The sequence below is a fragment of the Aulonocara stuartgranti genome (genome assembly GCF_965226115.1).
Source record: "Aulonocara stuartgranti genome assembly, chromosome: 4".
Lineage (NCBI taxonomy): Eukaryota > Metazoa > Chordata > Actinopteri > Cichliformes > Cichlidae > Aulonocara > Aulonocara stuartgranti.
In genome coordinates, this window is record NC_138942.1 from 32,037,030 (window position 1) to 32,056,508 (window position 19,479).

The 19,479-nt window shown below is 38.9% G+C and overlaps 1 protein-coding gene across 2 annotated transcripts; it reads right to left on the reverse strand.

Moving 5' to 3' along the window:
- Positions 1 to 5,441: 5,441 nt before the first annotated feature.
- mpp2a (MAGUK p55 scaffold protein 2a) lies at positions 5,442 to 18,417 on the reverse strand. Of its 2 annotated transcripts, none has more exons than XM_082530063.1 (14): positions 18,120 to 18,417; positions 14,515 to 14,563; positions 13,171 to 13,271; positions 12,883 to 13,038; positions 12,593 to 12,760; positions 12,310 to 12,417; positions 10,870 to 10,989; positions 9,638 to 9,769; positions 9,435 to 9,537; positions 7,996 to 8,064; positions 7,742 to 7,903; positions 6,861 to 7,063; positions 6,246 to 6,374; positions 5,442 to 6,114 (listed from the first exon to the last, which is right to left on the reverse strand). In XM_082530063.1, exons 2-14 carry the CDS (start codon positions 14,543 to 14,545, stop codon positions 5,938 to 5,940), a joined length of 1,659 nt encoding a protein of 552 aa, XP_082386189.1. In that variant the 5' UTR covers positions 14,546 to 14,563; positions 18,120 to 18,417; the 3' UTR covers positions 5,442 to 5,937. The 2 variants fall into 2 exon arrangements, with proteins under 2 accessions (XP_082386189.1, XP_082386190.1); XM_082530064.1 differs by having other exon boundaries at positions 6,024 to 6,114; positions 6,246 to 6,319.
- Between the last annotated feature and the right edge of the window lie 1,062 nt (positions 18,418 to 19,479).

Consider the following 19,479-nt stretch of genomic DNA (forward strand, 5'->3'; position numbering starts at 1 on the left):
ATATTTTGTACTTGTAAATCAGGATATAAGATAAGATAAGATAAAACTTTATTAATCCCTCGGGTGGGTCCTCTGGGAAATTCGGTTTCCAAAAGCACAGCACCGACAGAAGTTACAGAGTTACAGAATATTATATATACACACACACACACACACACACACACACACACACACACACACACACACACACACACACACACACACACACAGACACATATAAATACAGAGACATATATAAATAAAATATACGAAGGGGATAAATAGAATAAATAGGAATAAAAATAAAAATACAAGTGAATTGCACATTTCAAGTATTGTATATGTATGTGTAAAAAGAATTTGTGTGTGGACTTAGCCAAAAAATAGGTGTGAAACTCTACACTCAAGTTTTAAGTTACAAGTACAAATTCTGACCCTATTTTTCTTCCTTTCATCTGATTGGCCAATGTCATGTCAATCACAAATTTAACTATCCAATCCGAGAACAGACTATGGTTATACATAGTTCTGCTATACGTCACACACAGTTTACTTAGTTCCACTTTTTCTGTTTGGTTTCCTGTGTTTTATTAATATGCTATGCAGCTCTGCACTAACTTCCTGTTCTCTGCACAAGACATGCAGTCTCCTAGTACTCTGTGACTTTTGGCACATATTCTAACTCACAAGGGCGATTTTCTACACTGGCCTCTATAAAACAATATAAACAGAAAATAAGGATTAATTATATATATATTGTAACAATATATATTGTCTTGTAACAATCCTTTAACCAAATGCCCTAGTCTAAACTTTTTCACTTGGCCGACAGCACACAATTACATTAAACACAGCACATCAACTTTAAACACACAACACATCAACTTTAAAATTCCCCCAACCCTGACAGGAATAAACTTTCATCAAATATTCCCCAGACTTTACTTTTTATTTGTCACAAATTACCCAAAATCACCATGGACATGTCACCAGAAATCTACTTAACAGATTTTCACCACTACTGAGCCAATTTAACGGTCAAGCTCATCAACTCGGCTAACAGATAATTTAGAATTCATCCAATCTGCACAATTTGCTTTTTTGAACAGGCTGTGCCTACCTTTAAATCTTTTTAGACCGGTCTCCTGTCCACCTCATTTCAGATCCGACCTTCGGCCACATTTGTCCTCTCAGCCGCAAAAGAATCGGGGTTCATGGCACCAATTATCAAAAAATAAATAAATAATATATATATATATATATATATATATATATATATATATATATATATATATATATATATATATAATCTCCAATTAACCTTTCAGAACACTGCACCGCTCTCTGGAGAGCTATCCAGTTGTAGGTGGTGCTGTTGCCATGCCAAGAAGTAATGCATCCGGTGAGGATGCTCTCAATGGCACAGCGGTAGAAGGTCCTGAGGATGTTGGGGCTCATGCCGAATCTCTTCAGTCTCCTGAGAAAGAAGACGCACTGCTGCACCTTCTTCACTGTTTTGTTCGTGTGAACTGACCATGTGAAATCCTACACCAGATGTGCACCTAGGAAACAGAGGCTGCTCACTCTCTCCACAGTAGCACTGTTGATGGTGATGGGGGTGTGTGTTCTTCTCTGCACCTCTGGAAGTAAATGCTAAATGGACTGGTTCTTATATAGCGCTTTTCTACTCTTCTGAGCACTCACCCATTCACATCCATTCGCACAAGCACATTTTTCTAGGTGCTTTCTAAGTAATATTCACACACACTCATACTCTTATGGATGCATCGGAGAGCAATTTGGGGTTAGTATCTTGCCCACGGATATTTGGCATGCAGCCTAGGGGAAACCAGAAATCGAACCACCAACCTTCCGATCAGTAGATGACCTGCTCTACCGCCTGAGCTACAGCCACGGTGGAAAAATGCTTTTCTTGGTTGAATGTTTTCAGAACGTCTGTGGTAAATAAAAATAAACACTGGCTTGCAGTGTCAAAGGTCGGTGCCATTATCCCCTTTATGATGTCAGACTGTGCAATAAATTGCTGGTAGGCTTCTAGTTGGCCAACATTTCTACATGGTTAGGGTTGACTTGGCGTGCTCTTGACAGTGCTGGACATTGTTTTTATGTTTTCATCTCTATGTGGAGGAAATGAGGAGCCAGAGAGACAAAAAAAAAGTAATGGTTTACACACGTTACATTAATTACCAATATCATTGGCTGGTTCCTGTTTAACTGTTTTGAGGGAAAAATGCCTTGCATCCATCATGCCACTCCAAAGTGTCTTTTATAATACTTAACTTATCAAATATAAAATTATTAAATATAAAAGTGCACATGAATAATTGAGGCTTTAAGCACCTAAAAACATGCAGAAAGAAGAAAAATAATCACAAATAATTATAATTGAATCATTTATTCTGTAGAGACAGAAGCATCACTAATAGCAGCCTTACAAAATAATTCCAAGGTTCAACACTGATTCACCGTCTAATTCAATGCATGACTGCAAAGATTTTGTTGTTTTGCCTTCAGGAAAGTCTATTATCGCAAGATCATCAAATCTTTTTGTGATTTGATGATCGTTACCGTTGCATTCATGACATTTCATTGAAAAAAGCACACAGTGAGGTTTTGGAATGTCCTCAAGAGTAATGATGGTTTTATTCCAGCATATTCAGACGTCACATGTATAGCTGCCAGGCAAAAATCTGCTTTTCTGAAGCCATCTTTAAAAACTAGAGCATAAATATAAATGTTATTTACAAAGACTGACTAAAAACTGCTCCCCTAACACAGCCTAAAGAACCAGACTCTGTTCACTGTTAAACACCAAATTTTCTTATATCGCTAAGCGATTGTGCATCAAAATACTGAGTAGCTGCCACAAAAAACACATGAAATTAAAAAATAAATACAATGATTTGTTTTACTTCAGTTGGCACTGTGGAAACTGTGACAAGTACGGTGGCCTGAGAGTGACACTACAACTGAAGGGCAAAAACAAAAAACAGACAAAAGACAACACACTGTGTTGACATCAAAATGGTGAAAATACTGTTTTACATTTATTTTGATGTAGGTCAGCTGCTGTGGTCTTCACTCTGAGGCTACCACTGACATGTCTCATACTGTAAATACGAGGGGGGAGCATCATTCCTTCTATATGATTGTGTATCTACATTCTATCTACAACCTTTTTACAGCTCACGCAAGAAATACAAAAAACAAAAACAAAAAAATCACAGACACATCAAAATGAAAAGTGCTAACTGAGAATGACAGGATGAGTGAAACAGAATAACTCATTCTGGTGAAAGAAAGCTTTGTACAATGACTTCAATGTACGGTTTCACAGCTTGTGTTTGTTTGATTTCTTCCTGATGTGTGCACTTTTATTCCATATTCTTGACACTCTGTATGTTTAGTTGAACTCTAGGTCTAGATCCACCTATAACAACCAAACATATTTGGTCCTAGAAGTTATCAGCATAAATGATGCACAGTTAAATATCAGTCATTCAGGACACAAGCATATCACTACATGTTCACTATATGTTGTACTGTGTATGTGACAAATAAAATTTGTATTTGTTTATCTCTATGACCAATAATTTCTATCATAGTTTTCCTAAAACATGATGACAACTAAATAAAAAAGAATGCTCGAGGAGAAAAACTATGACAAAGTGTATTGACACTGTTGTCATTGAATATATACTGGGCAGAAAGGAGGCGATCCAATTAGAAATAATCTCTCTCTTTTTCGGTCAGGTTAGTTGTGCGTATTTCATCTGCTGCTGACTAACAGGGTAAGTTGGAGGGAAGCTCCCTGTTTGTCATGAAAACAAAACAAAATGTCAACACTTGAGTAGAAGAGAAGATGAGACATAGACATAAAGTGGATATTGAGGAAAATAAGATGCTTTGTAACCATTTGGAGCAACTCTTACTGGTAAAATACTTTTACACTTTATATTTAAATGAAGTCACTCAACTTCAGGATTAGCCTACTGTACTCTTATGATACTTAGTCGACTAAAACTACACTAAAATTAAAAGAGGTTAGAAGCTTAAAATACATCTACAACTAAATGGTTAAAAGACTGAAACTCAAAATTAGCTGTCAAAATGTTACGGAGTGAGTTGACTGAATTCTTACAGGAATTTTTCAGTGTCTGCGAACAATTATTAAATTTGGAATATGATGAGAAACCTATACAGAAATCAAATAGAAAATCATCAAGTAAATGGTGATGTTTTAAATCAGGCCTGTAGGGTTTTAGACAACACCCTGGGTCAGCACACCTGAATCAAACGATTAGTTCATTACCAGGCCTCTGGAGAACTTCAAGACATGTTGATTTTAGCCATTTAAATCAGCGGTGTTGGATCAAGGACATCTAAAACCTGCAGGATACCGGCTCTTGAGGCCTGGAGTTCTGTTTTAAATGAACAGTGTATCTCCTAAGACTCATTCTATGATTTGCTCTTAATAGTGGCCACATTCCCATTTAGACATGGAACTGAATTAAAGAGGCTTCAGGTTTAGTAACAGAACCATGAGAAGAGGCCAGCATTATGAGTAAATCATGATTTAAGAAAAACAGTTAACAGCTGAATGCAGAGCTCCAGACTTCTCATTTATTTCTTTGTCCTATTTTTTTCAGCACCTGCTCCATAGGATGAAGAGGATATTCGTTGATTCTTTTTTGTTCTCTAAATCATAGTTTAATCCATGTGACCCACCCAGTATGCTACTTATTGAAAAACTGTTAATGAAGCGACTGTGCCGCACACTGAAACAAAGTTAAAATGAGATTATAGTGAAATGTGACGAGCTGTTTTTTTATGATAGGTGAAGATATCTAGAAAAAATGTTTCTTTCTGTTTAAACCTGGCTGAGAGGTTTCATGCTAGGTTTTGATCGAGATCAGGGGTCTCAAACTCTAGTCCTTGAGGACTGAAGTGGCTATTCAGCTATTTGATTCACGTTACAGCAGCTCATGAGTGAATGAACATGGAGCAATAAAAGTACTTTTAGAAGTACATTTTTCCAAACAACATTACTCAAATTTAGTAGGGTTAGGGGTTGCATGCAGTCAAGTTCTATAGTCAAGTGCTATACTCTTGCTAATGACCTACTAATTGTATTCAGTTGTGTTGCAACAGGTATACGTGGTTCAGGACACCGGCCCTCGAGGACTGGAGTTTGAGACCCCTGGTCTGGATGTGATGTTAACTTTGACTTTTCAAACAAATTGAATCTGTTATTGCCACTGATGGTCATGTACCATTTAGATGCTATTGCTCAGTGATTAGTGTCTCTAACCAATAAAAGTTGAAATCAAATCTTTTTAAAAGCCTGAAAGAGATGTCCTTTCACTTTTCAACCAACTCCAGAACAAGAGACATTTTTTAAAGATTATGACGGCCTCACCAGACTGATAGGAAATTGAGGGGATTGATAGGAAACCTTATACAACTTAACCTTTATGCAAAACATCCACATTTACTGTAGAAGGCAGTGGGAAACTATTTTTGATTTCATGATGAGAAACTGTACACTTACAAAAGTGAAAGATGGAGCTTGCTTGTTCCTAATGGCACTGAGTTGCACTGAGATGGCACTGATTAAATGCAAAAAATGTAAACAATGACAATATCTGATGATAATCATCAGTAATGGCACATGTCTTTGCTCTGAAGTCTCTATGTAAACAGGAACACACATGCATATGCACACTTTTTGAAATGAAGGGTTTTTTTCCACCTCCTCGTTCATCTCTTTCCTTCTTCAATTCCACGCTTTCTTTGCAGCACGGAAAATATATCCTGTTTAAATTATGGAAATTTGAGAAGTTATCCTGTAAAGTTATTACCCATCATTTATACTCAGTGGAATATTTTCAGTGCCTGCTTCCTTTCTTGTCCCTCCTCAGTCCAGCACGTCTCTTTCTAGAACACCCAGGTGACCGGGACCCACTGGGGGTTTTTGGAAACCGTTTCCAGCGCTGCTTTGACGGTGCGGTATGTCTCGTCGAGGTTGTCGTTGACAATGCTGAGGTCAAAGTAGTGACCATAAGCTGTCTGGATTTTAGCACTCTCATCGCACGTCCTCTGCAGCTCTTCATCCTGTGAAGGAAAACAGATAGCAGGGCTGTTAATCACAGGACTTCTGCTTTGACTGATTTCTCATTATTTGCTGCTTCCTGAGTTATTCATCTTCTTTATGTGCATATTGTTGTACTGTGAGCAATTCCTACCATCAGCGTCTTGGTGACGACCCCTGCCTCTGCAGCTGACTGATTTAGGGCCTTGAGCACCTCGAACTCTGGAGCTTGAAGGAACACGATGTAGGGCAAGAACTCAGAGGTCCGCAGAACTTTGAGAGACTAAAATTAAGACACGCAAGCAAAATCAACACAAGTACATTAGACTGAAAGAGTCTCTTGCAGGCTCTAAACTTTTTGACCCACTGGGCTAATCCACCACAAGTTACCGACTGACGAGAGTGAAAGACTGTTTTCTTTTATCAGTACTCTTAATAAGATGCCCTTGAGTGAGGCACATGACACTATGCTGACTGAATGGGACTGACTGTGTCAAACAGATTTAAGATAAAGTAGTCATGGGATTACGATGTGATCTGAATCAGCTGAATCAGCTTACCACAATAGCACAACAACATTGATTCAGCATCTCAAGCACAACGTAAGTTAGAGCATTTCACTTTAATAAACTGGCAATAGAAACTATTAGAAGCATGTGTGTAATGTATACAGGATTCTGTCAAATTAGCCCCTAATTTTCACACAAGACAGTAAAGATGCTGCTGCTTATGATTACTGCTAAAACAGAAAAGTCTTGTATGTGCACACCTGAGGGTTGGCGTCCAGTATGCAGACCCGCCCTGCCTCCACCACCTCATGTATGGAGTCGATCTTCAAGCCGTACAGGTTGCCCTCATACTCTCCATGTTCTAGATAGCGCCCGTTCTTGATGTCTGTTTCCATTTTGCTGCGGGTAGTGAAAGCAAACATCCGACTCTCTCGCTCTCCCTTTTTGGGTTTTCTGGAGGTGTCTGCGCAAATACAAGGAAGGGAAGTTACTATGATCAGTTTATTAGCTCAAGCCAGCTAACATAGCTCTCCAACCCAAAATGTAAAAATTTTTAGATGGATGGTGGACATTTTAGTCAGTTTGTCTGCCACATTTGGTAGCAGACCCCACTCTGAAAAGTTGTTTTAATAAAATCTTCTGCTATTAAAGTCTAAACTGTGGCCATTCCTTTTTCAACCCTTTGAGAAACATTAAAGGTGAGTATTGATCTATATTAGTCCAAATAGCTCTAATAGGTTGCTCTAGCCTTTCCCAGTAATATCTTCCCTTGGGGCCTATTGTACAGGCCTCTGAAACCATCCCAGGATAACAAGTGCCACAACAGGTGCAATCAAAAAGGTTTGACCTGCAAAGTTAGTCAGCTTTTTTCCTATCAGGGGAAGCAGGGAAGACATCTGGACATGAAGGCAGTCAGGTTGAGCGAGTCCCCTCTGCACCATCTACTGGCTGAGACTCAGATGATGCAGAGGGGACTGATCAGAGGATCAGGGATCAAGATGTTTTTTAATCAGAGAGCCGAAATCAACTTCCTGCATAGGGGTTTGTGGGCCTACCGATCGACTCAATATAACAAAAAAACAATTCTAGCTACTTTAGCAATAAGAAGCAATAAGGCAATGGAATATATCAGACTTCATACATGGAATTATGGTCCCAAAGAGCTGTGGATCCCTCAGTAGAAGCTTATTCTTTAGTCTCCGCCTCCCCACACCTTGAGCACCTATCAGAATCAGAGTCTTCCTCTTGAAAGGTGGGACCTTGGCCACCTCCTCATAGAGCAGTATCTCATGTCTGTCAAACTCTGAGGGTGAACAAAGAGCAGAAAGTAAGGACGAAGCAGTAGGAATATTTTACCCCAGCAGAGCTAAACTGATCCTGGCCCTGTTTTATTACCTGCATTTTTGGTGGTCACATACATCATCTTCTTCTTCTTCTTTCCTCCAACACCAGTACACAGATTTCCTGTTGCATTGTTGGAGCACAGCATTAGTGTAGGCAGAGAACTGAAGCCAAACTTCAAACTAAAGTAATTTATGAGCATCAGTCATGTTTCACAACTACTAACTTGTACTCATTTGCCCACAAGCTGGCTTGTAATGATCAGTCATGTTCATGCATGTGTCTCTGCCAGATATTATGTCTCATACACATTTAATTTTTCCTCTTTAAGTTCTAATATTCATGTTTGTGCTTCTAAAAGGGGAATTAGATCTACTGGATCTACTGATAAGAGCTCCCTTACAGAACAAAACCCTTTCTGTGAACTCGAACTGAATTAGCAGTTGTTCGAATGCTTATGCAAATCTCACATTTACAGAAGTGTAAAAAATGACACATCATTGACTGGTAACGTTTAGCAAAGAAAACCTTTTTTCTTTTACAAAGGTTGGACATCAGAGAGCGATGGTTCTTATATGCCATAATAACTGGGGTAACTCCCACATATGAAAGTGGGAGTATGTTCAAACTTCTTTTCTTGTAATCTAATACAGGTTCATGCTATAATGCTCAATGTTATATTGAAAATATTTCTTATAAAAAGTTAAGTCTAAATATTCTTAAAACATTGTAGACCAGTGCACTGGCACATTGTGAAATTTAAACATGTGAGCAAACTTCATGTACCTGGCGTGTTTGTGCACCACCACACGGCAGTGACAAATAATCAATAAACCATGGGCTGCAGCAACACACACCAGACATGTGAACATAATGCCCTTCCTTAATGAACACCTACTTAATACTTAACACTTTCAGAAGTCTTTTTTTTTTGCTGCCATATGTTTATTAACGATTTATATTTCTGTTTACAGTATAATATGCTAATATAGTTCAATACAAATGGGTCATATTCTGTTGTGTTCATGAAACATTTTTGGCTTTTACCCCAAAGCTGTAAAAGGCTGATGGAGTTCTGTCGTCACCCTGCAGGGCAGCAGCTTGGACACTCACGTTTGTGAATGCTATAACTCCAAAATGTGCCAATGTGGGATTTTGAAATGTTTTGGATTTTGAAGGTGCAGCTACTAAAATTTCAGATGAGTTTGAATCTCAGCGACACTGACCTCAAGGTTTCTTCAAGTTTCCTGAAAATCTTGTGATGCAATAATTCAAGGAGGAAGTCACCTATGATTATCTAACTGATACCATCCACTAGGAGGCTGCAGAGCAACACTGGCAACCACCAGTATTTTAATAATATTTTACATCCATAGTGAGATGATTTCATTAAGGCCCAAAACACACACTGCGTCCATGCTTTGATTAGAATCCAGGCCCTCTGTTAAAATAAAGTCACCATCATCACAACCTTATTCGTTCTTTCATATTACCTGCAGGTGCCAGCTCCACATCTCTCTTGACAAAAGCTTTCCTTTTTTCCTCAAGCATCTGACTAGGGATTAACCCAGCACTCCCACCTTCCACATGACGTGCCTGCACAACAAATGAAGAAAAAATTAGCAAAGCAATCCAAAGATATGAAAATGTGCACACAGGAAGCTATAACATGTTCACATAAATACTATTCTGTCACCTGCCACCAGTTGACATCATCCTGATTGACTATTTGCAGGATATCCCCGGTCTCAAACCTTAACCCCGCCTCCTTGCAAGGAATCAGGTTGTCGTTGGCTGGGTCATAATCATAGTGACACTTAAAGAATACCTGGAGAAATACATAGAGGTACACATCTTTATTTCAGTGGTGCATCCCAAGTTAAAATCCCTTTAAGACTAGAACTGCTAGGAGGGGTTCATGTTACCACAGGTGCCATTACTGAGGTGCTGCTTGCAGTAATGGCAAAGATGCCATTTTTTAAGTTCACTTAAGTTGTTTATTTCATCAAATTTTTCTAATTTTAAGTCAGATTTGGCAAAACAAGGATTTAAGGTGAATTTTGAGGGATTTGAATGGTTTCATCAATGAGTTTTAAAATTTAATTGCAGGTTGTAAAGTTTAAAACACACTTTAGAATAAATAAACAAAGACTGGACAAAACTACCACAACAGCTTACACACTTAAAAAATATAATTAAGACCAAACCTGCACACTACCCTGCCTCAGTCCGCAGCTTCACCTGCTGAGGTGCTGCTCAGGCCTGAAAGTGAGCAGGGCGCTATTCTCTTGATTTCACTCTTTAGTTATTTGGATTAGTTCCCCACACTCTGGAGTCTCTTTTCATTTCAGTTCCCTATGCTGCCCTACACAGCAAGTTACATACCTGGTTCTCCATGCCTTCGGTCCCACAGTCTGCCCAGCTCAATATCCCACCCTGAGCCCAGCAGCAATTACTCATGTTTCATCTAACTACATTCCCCTACATATTTATTTATCAATCACATATAGCTAGCTCTGACTCATGTAACAGCAGCATTTAAGTCAAAATGTGTGTAAACAATCGTATTGCTAGGCAGCCCAATGTGGCACAACAGTGATTTTACATCAGTTTCTATGCGGTCGAAATAACATCCTTGGTGGTTCTATGTAAAAATGGTTATACTTTCTTTTCTCTTTTGATCCCAAACACCCCAAAATTCAGTATTTGATGAAGAAATCCATTTTTAAAACGGCATGAAATATGAGATCACGTGGTTTTAATTTAACAGAGGTCAAAACAAGGTTCTAGTGTTAATGAAAATAAGTTTCTAACAATGAAATTCAGTTAATAACCAAAAAATAAATAAATAAATAGAAACCCTGACAAATAAGGAGAATAGATTTAGCCCCATGTGCCTATTCTGTGTGTGGTGTGTTTATGTGTCACCTGTACAGGTGGTATGGATTCATGATAACTTGGCAGTATCTTCAGAACCACAATTCCACTAGCTGCTTGCAGCTCTTCCTGTAAAACCCTGGGGTCCCTGCCCACTTCTCGTCCATTCGCCTGTCAGTAAAGTAGACAACAAGAGTAATGACAAAAAAGATTCCTTACATGTCTTAAAGGTTAAGCGAAAGGGTTTTAAACAGCTGACTAGAGTTTTACATTTAAATTTGCAAATTCGATCAGTTGGCTTAAATATTTACAGAACTTTGAAGCATGTAAAAATTAAAAGCCTCTTGTGGACTATGCAGATGACGGACAAATTGAACAACTGAAAATGTACTCTTAAGGTGTTAGCCCACTACAGAGCACCAGAACAGGTCCCAATAGCCCTGTCAGGAGGGATAGACCTGCCCAGTGCAAGCAAGCTACACCACAGAGTATTTAAACACAGGTAAGTATCTGCTCAAACATCCACTCAAATGAATAAAGTTCCACAGATTCCAGGAGTGAAACTCCAGTAACTGCAGCACCAAAAACCCCTGAATAAAATGTCAAAAAAACAAACTTTCACTAGCAAATGATCCTTACTTTTGCTATTTTTTCCTGATCTATTCATTTGCACAGTATTGGGATTGAACTGCTGTGGGTTTCTGCCCCATGCTTTCATAAGAACACATAGTTTACCTCGCCATCTAGTGGTTAAACAATAGTATGGACACAGATTTATGCATTTAGACTTTCAGAACGCCGTGATCAATAAACAGCCGATAAACAACAGATTTTTTCTTATGGTAGTTGTGGAGGTACGCAAATAATCCGGGGCATTTCATGCTTGAGCCTGACCTTGAGTCATAGCGGTTAACAAGTTGACACTCAAGAAGAAATAAACACAAGAGAACAAGAGTCGATAAGTAAATGCTTAACGAGACGATTGATACGGTAATACGGTAATATCGGTAAGCTTCATATGTAAATCAGGCGGGAACTCAGAACAGCATAAAAAAAACTGGAGACATGTGAAACAGCTACTGCTGTAAAAATAGCTTCACTCTCAAGAATCACAGGGACAGTGGGCCAGGTGCACTGATTTCCTGGAGTCTCAGCTGGTCTCCTGTTAACCTCACAGTGAGACACATTTTAATGTAGATGAAACAATGGAAATATAATGCTTTACAAAGTGAGCTTTGGAGACGTTACCTCTGAACAGTCTGCAGTAGCTGTCTACATGTTTCTGTCGGCTCTTGCATTCATAGGACGGATAGTCTTAGCAGGAAACCAAAAAGTATATTCTTCATCAAATACTAACTCACTGAAAAAAGTAAACAACTATCCTATAGAACTAAAAATGCAAGGTTCCACCATAAACCAATAAATTAGAGGATAATTGAAAATGAAACTAAGGAAAACAAAAAACAAACAAAAAAGAAAAAAGCAACACACCTCTTTGATGATATCACCGACGTGCAGCAGCCCTTGTTGGTCTATCATCCCACCATGAAGAATACGAGCTATCACCAGCTCCCCACCCTCCACCTTGAATGTCACACCCTGGAATACAGTTATTACTGGCTATTATCTCCATCATTAACACTAATAAAAATCTGCATCCATAACCCAAATGGCACCAGCATACAACCCACACAAGCATTTATTATTTCACAAACTGAATGTTTTTAAATGGGAAACACAAAAGGTGCAAACAGTCCAAATTCTAATAACCTACCAGATGCTCCCCGGCTATTTTGCGTATGCCCACCATGCGGATGGCATCAGGTGGAAGGTGGTTGTGTGCTTGGCTGTCTTCTGGTTCATGATCCACAAAGTCACATGGGCTGGGAGGTGGACTTTCACATGCTTGAGCTGCCACTGAATCATGTGTCTCCAGCAGAGACTGAGGCACAAAATATCATGCATGAAATATTCGTTTTCCTTCAATTAACCACCTCTGTGACTGGAATACAGTGAAAACACAAAGTGGGAAACACTGTGTGTGTGACTTTGTGTGTTCCACACCTGGAAGTGAGGCTGCGTGAGAATGCGAGCAAGCTCGGCTGCGGTGTCAGAACGATTGGTGAATGGGTCCAGGTCTCTCAGGATCTCCTGCAGGAGCTCCACATTATTCTCCCTCACGGGTGACAACCGTGGCTCCTTCAGGCTCTCCTCTTGCTCCTTACGCACAAATACAAACACGGTTACAAAGATGAGAGCGTGCTGCAAGTGCAAGTATGAATGACAGAAGCGCAGCAAAATTTATTGAATTTAAAATATGTGTGTGCACGAGTGCATCTGAGTGAAGCCTACCAGAGGGCTTTCCATGATGCCTTTGAGGTAAATGAGGTCCAGGTCATTGGCTGTGGTGGAGCTGGCCGTGCTGTCGCTCATTGCGTCCAACACTTGGGGCACTGTGACACACACACACACACACACACACACACACACACACACACACACACACACACACACAGTGAAGGGAAGAACAACATTAAGTAAGGGAAACATGGTAAATGAGACAGTAACAAATGACACAGAGCTTGTGTCTATAGTTGTAACTCTGCTTTAAACAAGCACCTGGCTTCCTGGTTTTAACAAAGCTGTGATGTAACTGTCTGAATTCTGCTCATTATAGGGAAATTCCTCATTGGAATTCAACATCCTTTTAGTTTCAAAAATAGATACTTACGCGAGTATGAGTTTATAACTCCATATTAATCTAATGGCATGGGTTAAAAAAGCTGCAGACTGTGTGTTGTGTCAGGTAGGGGATACTGTAGGGCTGACAAATCAATCAAAACCGACATTCAGGACCTCAAATTGACATTTTTTGTCTTTAAATTCAGTTAATACTCCCCCCAGTGTGTACTGTCTCCTTTAAAACATACTACCGAGTGTGGTGGCACACGGTCTGTTGTTTGGATGCATTTTTGGCTTTAGGAACGACAACATTGAACAAAGAGAAGAAAACAGAAAGCTGCAGGCTAAAATCATGTGCTAGAGAAATGAACTGTACATGTATTGCTTTGCTTTGCTTTGGAAGTTTGAGAAAATTTCAACTTGCCAGCACAGCTTGTTAGCCGGAATGCTGCCTTAAGGTTAAAGTTTAAAGTTGAAATTTAAAATGAAAGAAAACTAGATTATGACTCATAAATACAGCCTACAGCAGTGCTGTTATGTACAAAACTGCAGTGAATTTAAGAATTTCTATATTTAGTCATATTCAAGGGAAGTATGCTACAATGTAACAAGCTGCAATTATGTAATTTTTTCATTTTTATTTATTTTAGTATTTTCATATTATTGAATTTGATATTACCAGATGTAATCAAAGGCCACAGGTGTAAGCAAACCAGCATCATATATATATATATATATACTACAGCGCTATCATAAATATTGGTATTTGGGGGCATCAGTCTTTTCCTGGAGGATATTCTACAGTGTAGCTGTAACTCTAAAACATCTGTTATCATTAATTAGCTTACAAAGAGCAAATACCACCATTTTTCAGATTAGTAACACATTCTCATATTTCTGGTTTTTAATCTTTTGTGAAACTGGATTTTAGGAGAGAGCTGTGAATAAAGAAAACAGAAAAAAACAATCATGTGGCGATGCTAAGCTGATGTGGAGTATAGTGTTTGGTCTCACCAGGCTCTGTCCTGGTGGAGGCCACGGGCATGGTAGAGCTGCAGTAAATCTGAGAAGGACAGAAAGAAAAAAACGGAAAGAATGATCAACAAAATAAATGTAAGTGCAGGTCTGAAAATAAGACACTGACAATAATGATAAAGACGTTCAATGAACACCAACATTTTAAAAAAGCTTGTTTCCTTCGCTGCTACATTCAGATGGGGATGATTTAGTACAAATGATGATGTCCTCTATTCATGCCGTGCAAACCACCTGCTTTTAAACTCACTGGGCAATTTGCAATACAAAGATAAACACTTTCACATGAATAAAAGCCTCAAGATTGGAACCAATTGGACAAGTTAACACTCTTAATATATAGGCCACTGCACCACTTACACGCAGTGCAGTACACCACTACAGCCTCAGTAATACACATTTTTTAAAAACAGCCTTTGAGCTTATATGATTTTACCAGGCTTTTTTACTCCTATAAATGGCTGCAGGAAGAAGAAAAAGAGGAGAGCACAATTGCAAGTAATGTACTGGCATAGAAACATAAACACTACAGCCAGGGTAGCTATTTATCCATTTAGGCCTGAAGCTAAATAGCTGAGCTGATATATCTCACATGCACTACAGCTCTGAGTTTTTTTAGTGATCATCTGACAGAAGTGGATATGAGACCAAAAAATTGGAGAGTTGTCAGTTATCATAGATATATGAAGAACCAAATCTGGGCTTTAACATGTTTTTCTGTTCAGTTCTGACATTTTAGTAATTATTTTTATAGCATGATTTAAAAAAGCAGATTCAGCAGTCTAAAATATTCATGTTAAACATTTTAATCATCCTTTTCTGTCGAGACTTATGCTGCCATCCTGCTGACTGAGAGTAACAACCGCGTGATAATAACTGATGACTGGGTTCAGTGTGTGCTATAAATTAGCATGAGATAAAACTGCACTGCTCAGTTGCTGCACGTGGGAATGTTTGCGGGTGTATACGGTATGCTCGTGTTTTTGAACCCCCTCCCCGCCATAACGCAGCACGACAAACACACAGGGTGCAGTGATGTCAGCGACTGAGGGTGGAGCTCCACTGATTGTTCTGGAATTGAACATGCCTGGCAAAAGGGGAGGGGGAGGGCATGTGGGTGTGACTAATCTATACACTGCCAAGACAGCACACACGATACAATGGCAATACAGAGAAAGTGAGAAGGGAACAAAGAGGCACACATCCCCTTTAATGCTTTCTATCTATCTATGCATTTATCTATGCTTGTTGCTATGACAAGCTGCTGTTGCAGTTTGTGGCTGCCATGGAAACTCATCTTCCCTCAGTTTTGCCTTCACACACACACCCTGCTGTTTATACTAGAGTAGGCATTACACAACACCTCAGGCAAAAGTGGATGACGTAAAAGGAGAAGCTGTAAGAGTGAGACGTGTGGAACGGGATGGACTGGATGTAAAGTATAATGTCTGAAAGATGAGATTCACACCATCATCCAGCTTTGATGCACATTTTATCCAAGCTGATGACAACAAATGTGAAAGAAAACATTACAAGATTTTAATCTTGGATACTACCCTGACCTGTTTGGGTCTAGACTGGCGACAGCAAAACTCCATGAATAATAATGAACACCATAAAAGAGAGAAACTGACTGAGCATAGGATGCTTCGGTGCTTAGCACTGTTGTCTCACAGTGAAACTTTTTAAAGTTCAAACCTGCGCCTTCCTTTTTCAATCTGTTCTTCCAGTTTCCTCCAGTAGCTCCAGTTTCTTCCCAAACTGAAAACACGTCAGGTTAATTCCCCTGACCAAGGGACTAGCCTACTGGCTGCCCACTGCTCTTAAAAGGGGCACCCCCAAATCATATTTACATATTTACATTTTACTCCAGTCTGTAGTACCATTTATCCAACTAAATTATTTTGGTTATGAGTCACCTAGTTTATTCCGTTTGTGTGTGTGTGTGTGTGTGTGTGTGTGTGTGTATATCCTCAGTGTGAAAAAAACAAAAAACAGATGTTGCAAATCTAAGTAGAACCACGGACGGTGCGCCTGAACTGAACTCACACTGTGTATGTATGACTCATCAAATAAATGCACATCGTGAGTAGCAGCATAACTTCACTGAGCTGTATGACAATGAGTATGGGAGTACAATACTTTTTCTCTTTTGTTGATATTACTGATGAGGACGTGGACTCATTCTATGTGGATGAAGTAGGCTGCTCAGCTACTGTACATGTCAACTACAATAACAGCCCAACACAGACACATTAATGACTGTGTTTAAAATGCTGTGAAGTCCATTTGCTTTCTGCTTCCTCACACGTTCCAACAAACACCCCTCCTCGTCCTCCTGCTTCATCGTCACTTTTTTTAACACTTCTTTCCCTCACAGCTTCCTCAGCTCTGCACTCTGTCCTGCTGTCTCACTCCCCTCTGCTTTTTTAATCCTTTTTTCTTGCTTGCAGATCCCCTTAATGATGTTCCCCTCCTTCTTACCTTCCTCCCATCCTTTCCTCTCTATTACTCCCTTATTTATGCAACATCCTTGCCCCTCCTCCATTCACCCCCCACCATCATCCATCTGCTTAGCTACACCAGGACAGGCCTGCTGTATGTAAAGAAACAATTGTAGAAAGCACATGCCGGCAAAAGCTGTTTGGCTGTGTGCTGTACTACATGCCAACATGGTTTAAACTGTGTCGTTATCCTGTATTTAGTAAAGCTGGTTATTTCAAACGATTTATTCCTTAGACTTGAGCTAAAGTGCTGTTTTATCCTCATTTTCTTTTGTACTATTTTACCATTTCAAAAGGAAAATCCCAACCAAGCAGATATAATAGCTGGACTACAACTTAACTGATGACAAATGTAGTGTGATTATTGTTTCTAATCATTATTATTATTTTGAGTCTCTGAGATGATAACAAACACACAAATCATGTCAGTTACTAAACTTCAACAGCAAGAGAATTACTCAGAATTGTTATTGAATTGTTAGAATACATAATAAAAAAGAAAAAACTTTAAGAGATTTATGGTATTTAATATTATGGCTTTATTAAGCAATTTTAAAAAAGCTATATTTGTCAAGTATTAGGACAGATGAGTCTAGCTTGACAAACTGTCATAAAATTGTCAGGGTGAGTGTGACTCTAAGTCTTAAAACAGTTTAACTGGTAGCCTAACTACACTACCATTAACATAACCAATGAATCCCTCAGCAAACACACAATAAACGACACAGGTGCAAATACACCAGTGCAAGCAGAGAAGTCTACTAATTAATCTCAGGAGTCATACATAACAAAGCACCACACACACAAACACAAAAGGAGAGGGGGACAGAAAGACATGCAGATAGCCTGTCTGACAAAGGAAGATGCTAACCAAACATCACAAATGAAATGTAGCGCTAGTGGCGCGCGGTTATTTAAATACACTGAGAGAACCGCGCGCACACGCGCGCACCTTTGTCAACCTAGCTTTAGTGTATCTGCTCCCTTAAATAAACAACCCTTTTATTAGGATACTTTAATGATAAGACGTCGTCTGTTAATAAAATGATATTTGCGACACATAAAAACAAACTCACCCACCTTTAAACACAACAAGAGACGCTTCCTGCCGTCTGTGATGTCTCGTGCGCTTTTTGTTGTCGTCTGGTTTCTCGGTTCCCTCTGTGACTGGAAGAGGCAGAAAAATACACAACTTCCGAGAAAACTTCAGAATAAAGGGCATTTAGCGAATAAAGCTACAATAAAATTGAATTATTAAAGCATTATATTTTTATATTTATATAAAAGTAAGAGTTGCCACTGAAATAAAAATTATAAAGCATGCAGGTAAACAAGAAGCGGGATGGGAATGTAATACTTTAACGCTTAGAATCAAGAGACTTCCGGTTGAATTGACCATATTCCCGGTGCTTTACGTAGAGGTGCATTAAAGGGCCAGTGCTTGTTTTGCTTTCACATTTTTTTCTATTGTTATAATTAATACATGAGCTATGAGAAGAATGTGTAAGTGTGAGAGCTTTTGTTTTTCCATCACAGTTTGTCCTAGAAATACTCAAATAAAATACATAAAAAGAAACATAATGATACCAGTGAGAAAGATACCTTTGACAATGTGATGTTGGTTTTCTCCCTGGTATTATTAGGCCATCTTTGCCTTCAGCATGACTGTGCTCTGGGATTAATTCTTCCTTTCTTTTGCTTCATGCCCCCCAAATTCAACAATAAAATAAGATCTGGTCTCTGAGGAAATTACCATTACTGCAGCTGTTTGTGTTTGTGTGTTTTAGCTCAATACTCCTAAATCTTCTGTCCCCACAGTAAACCCTCTTTCTTTTGTGCACTGCATATTAACCCTGTATGTTTCCCTAAGCATATAACCTGATAACTTTCATTTAAGCTTGATATTTTGTTACTGTCAGCATATCCTGTGACACATTGATGCATCTTATTCATCCACACCATAATGATCTTTTGTTGTCCAAGAACAATTAAACCCACACACACATTGCAGTTTGACTCAGTTCCACAAGGACTATTCAATTGCCAGACACATTTCAGTATTACAGATTACAAAACATGACAGTATAAACCAGCTATAAATGTCTCAGAAAGCACCTCAGTCTTTATTTAAATATAACACTATATAGTTGCATTTTCAGTGCATTATCTATTCTCACCCAGAGCAAGTGACACAGTAAGAGTAAGAGATATAGATTGTGTTAATATCAATAACTCTCCTCATTAGAGTTTTTAACACTCAGAAAAACTGAAAAAAAGAGAGAGGGGGGTGGGGTGGGGGGGTCTTATTAATTATTTTCCTTTTAAAATATTTCGGCCTAAAGCTAAACCTAATTTTCTGAGCTGTGTCCGCTGTTGCTGCGGGTTATTTATATTTATACTGTATTATTTATATCATTATTTTATATTAACTATTGTTTCA

What these genes read in the sequence shown, in the direction of transcription:
- mpp2a (XM_082530063.1), bottom strand. Translation starts at nt 14,545, where the DNA reads ATGCCCGTGGCCTCCACCAGGACAGAGCCTG. An exon ending in CTCCACCAGGACAGAGCCTG is followed by an intron (nt 13,272 to 14,514) that starts GTGAGACCAAAC and finishes TGTGTGTCACAG; the next exon opens with TGCCCCAAGTGTTGGACGCA. An exon ending in TGTGGAGCTGGCACCTGCAG is followed by an intron (nt 8,065 to 9,434) that starts GTAATATGAAAG and finishes ACAATGCAACAG; the next exon opens with GAAATCTGTGTACTGGTGTT.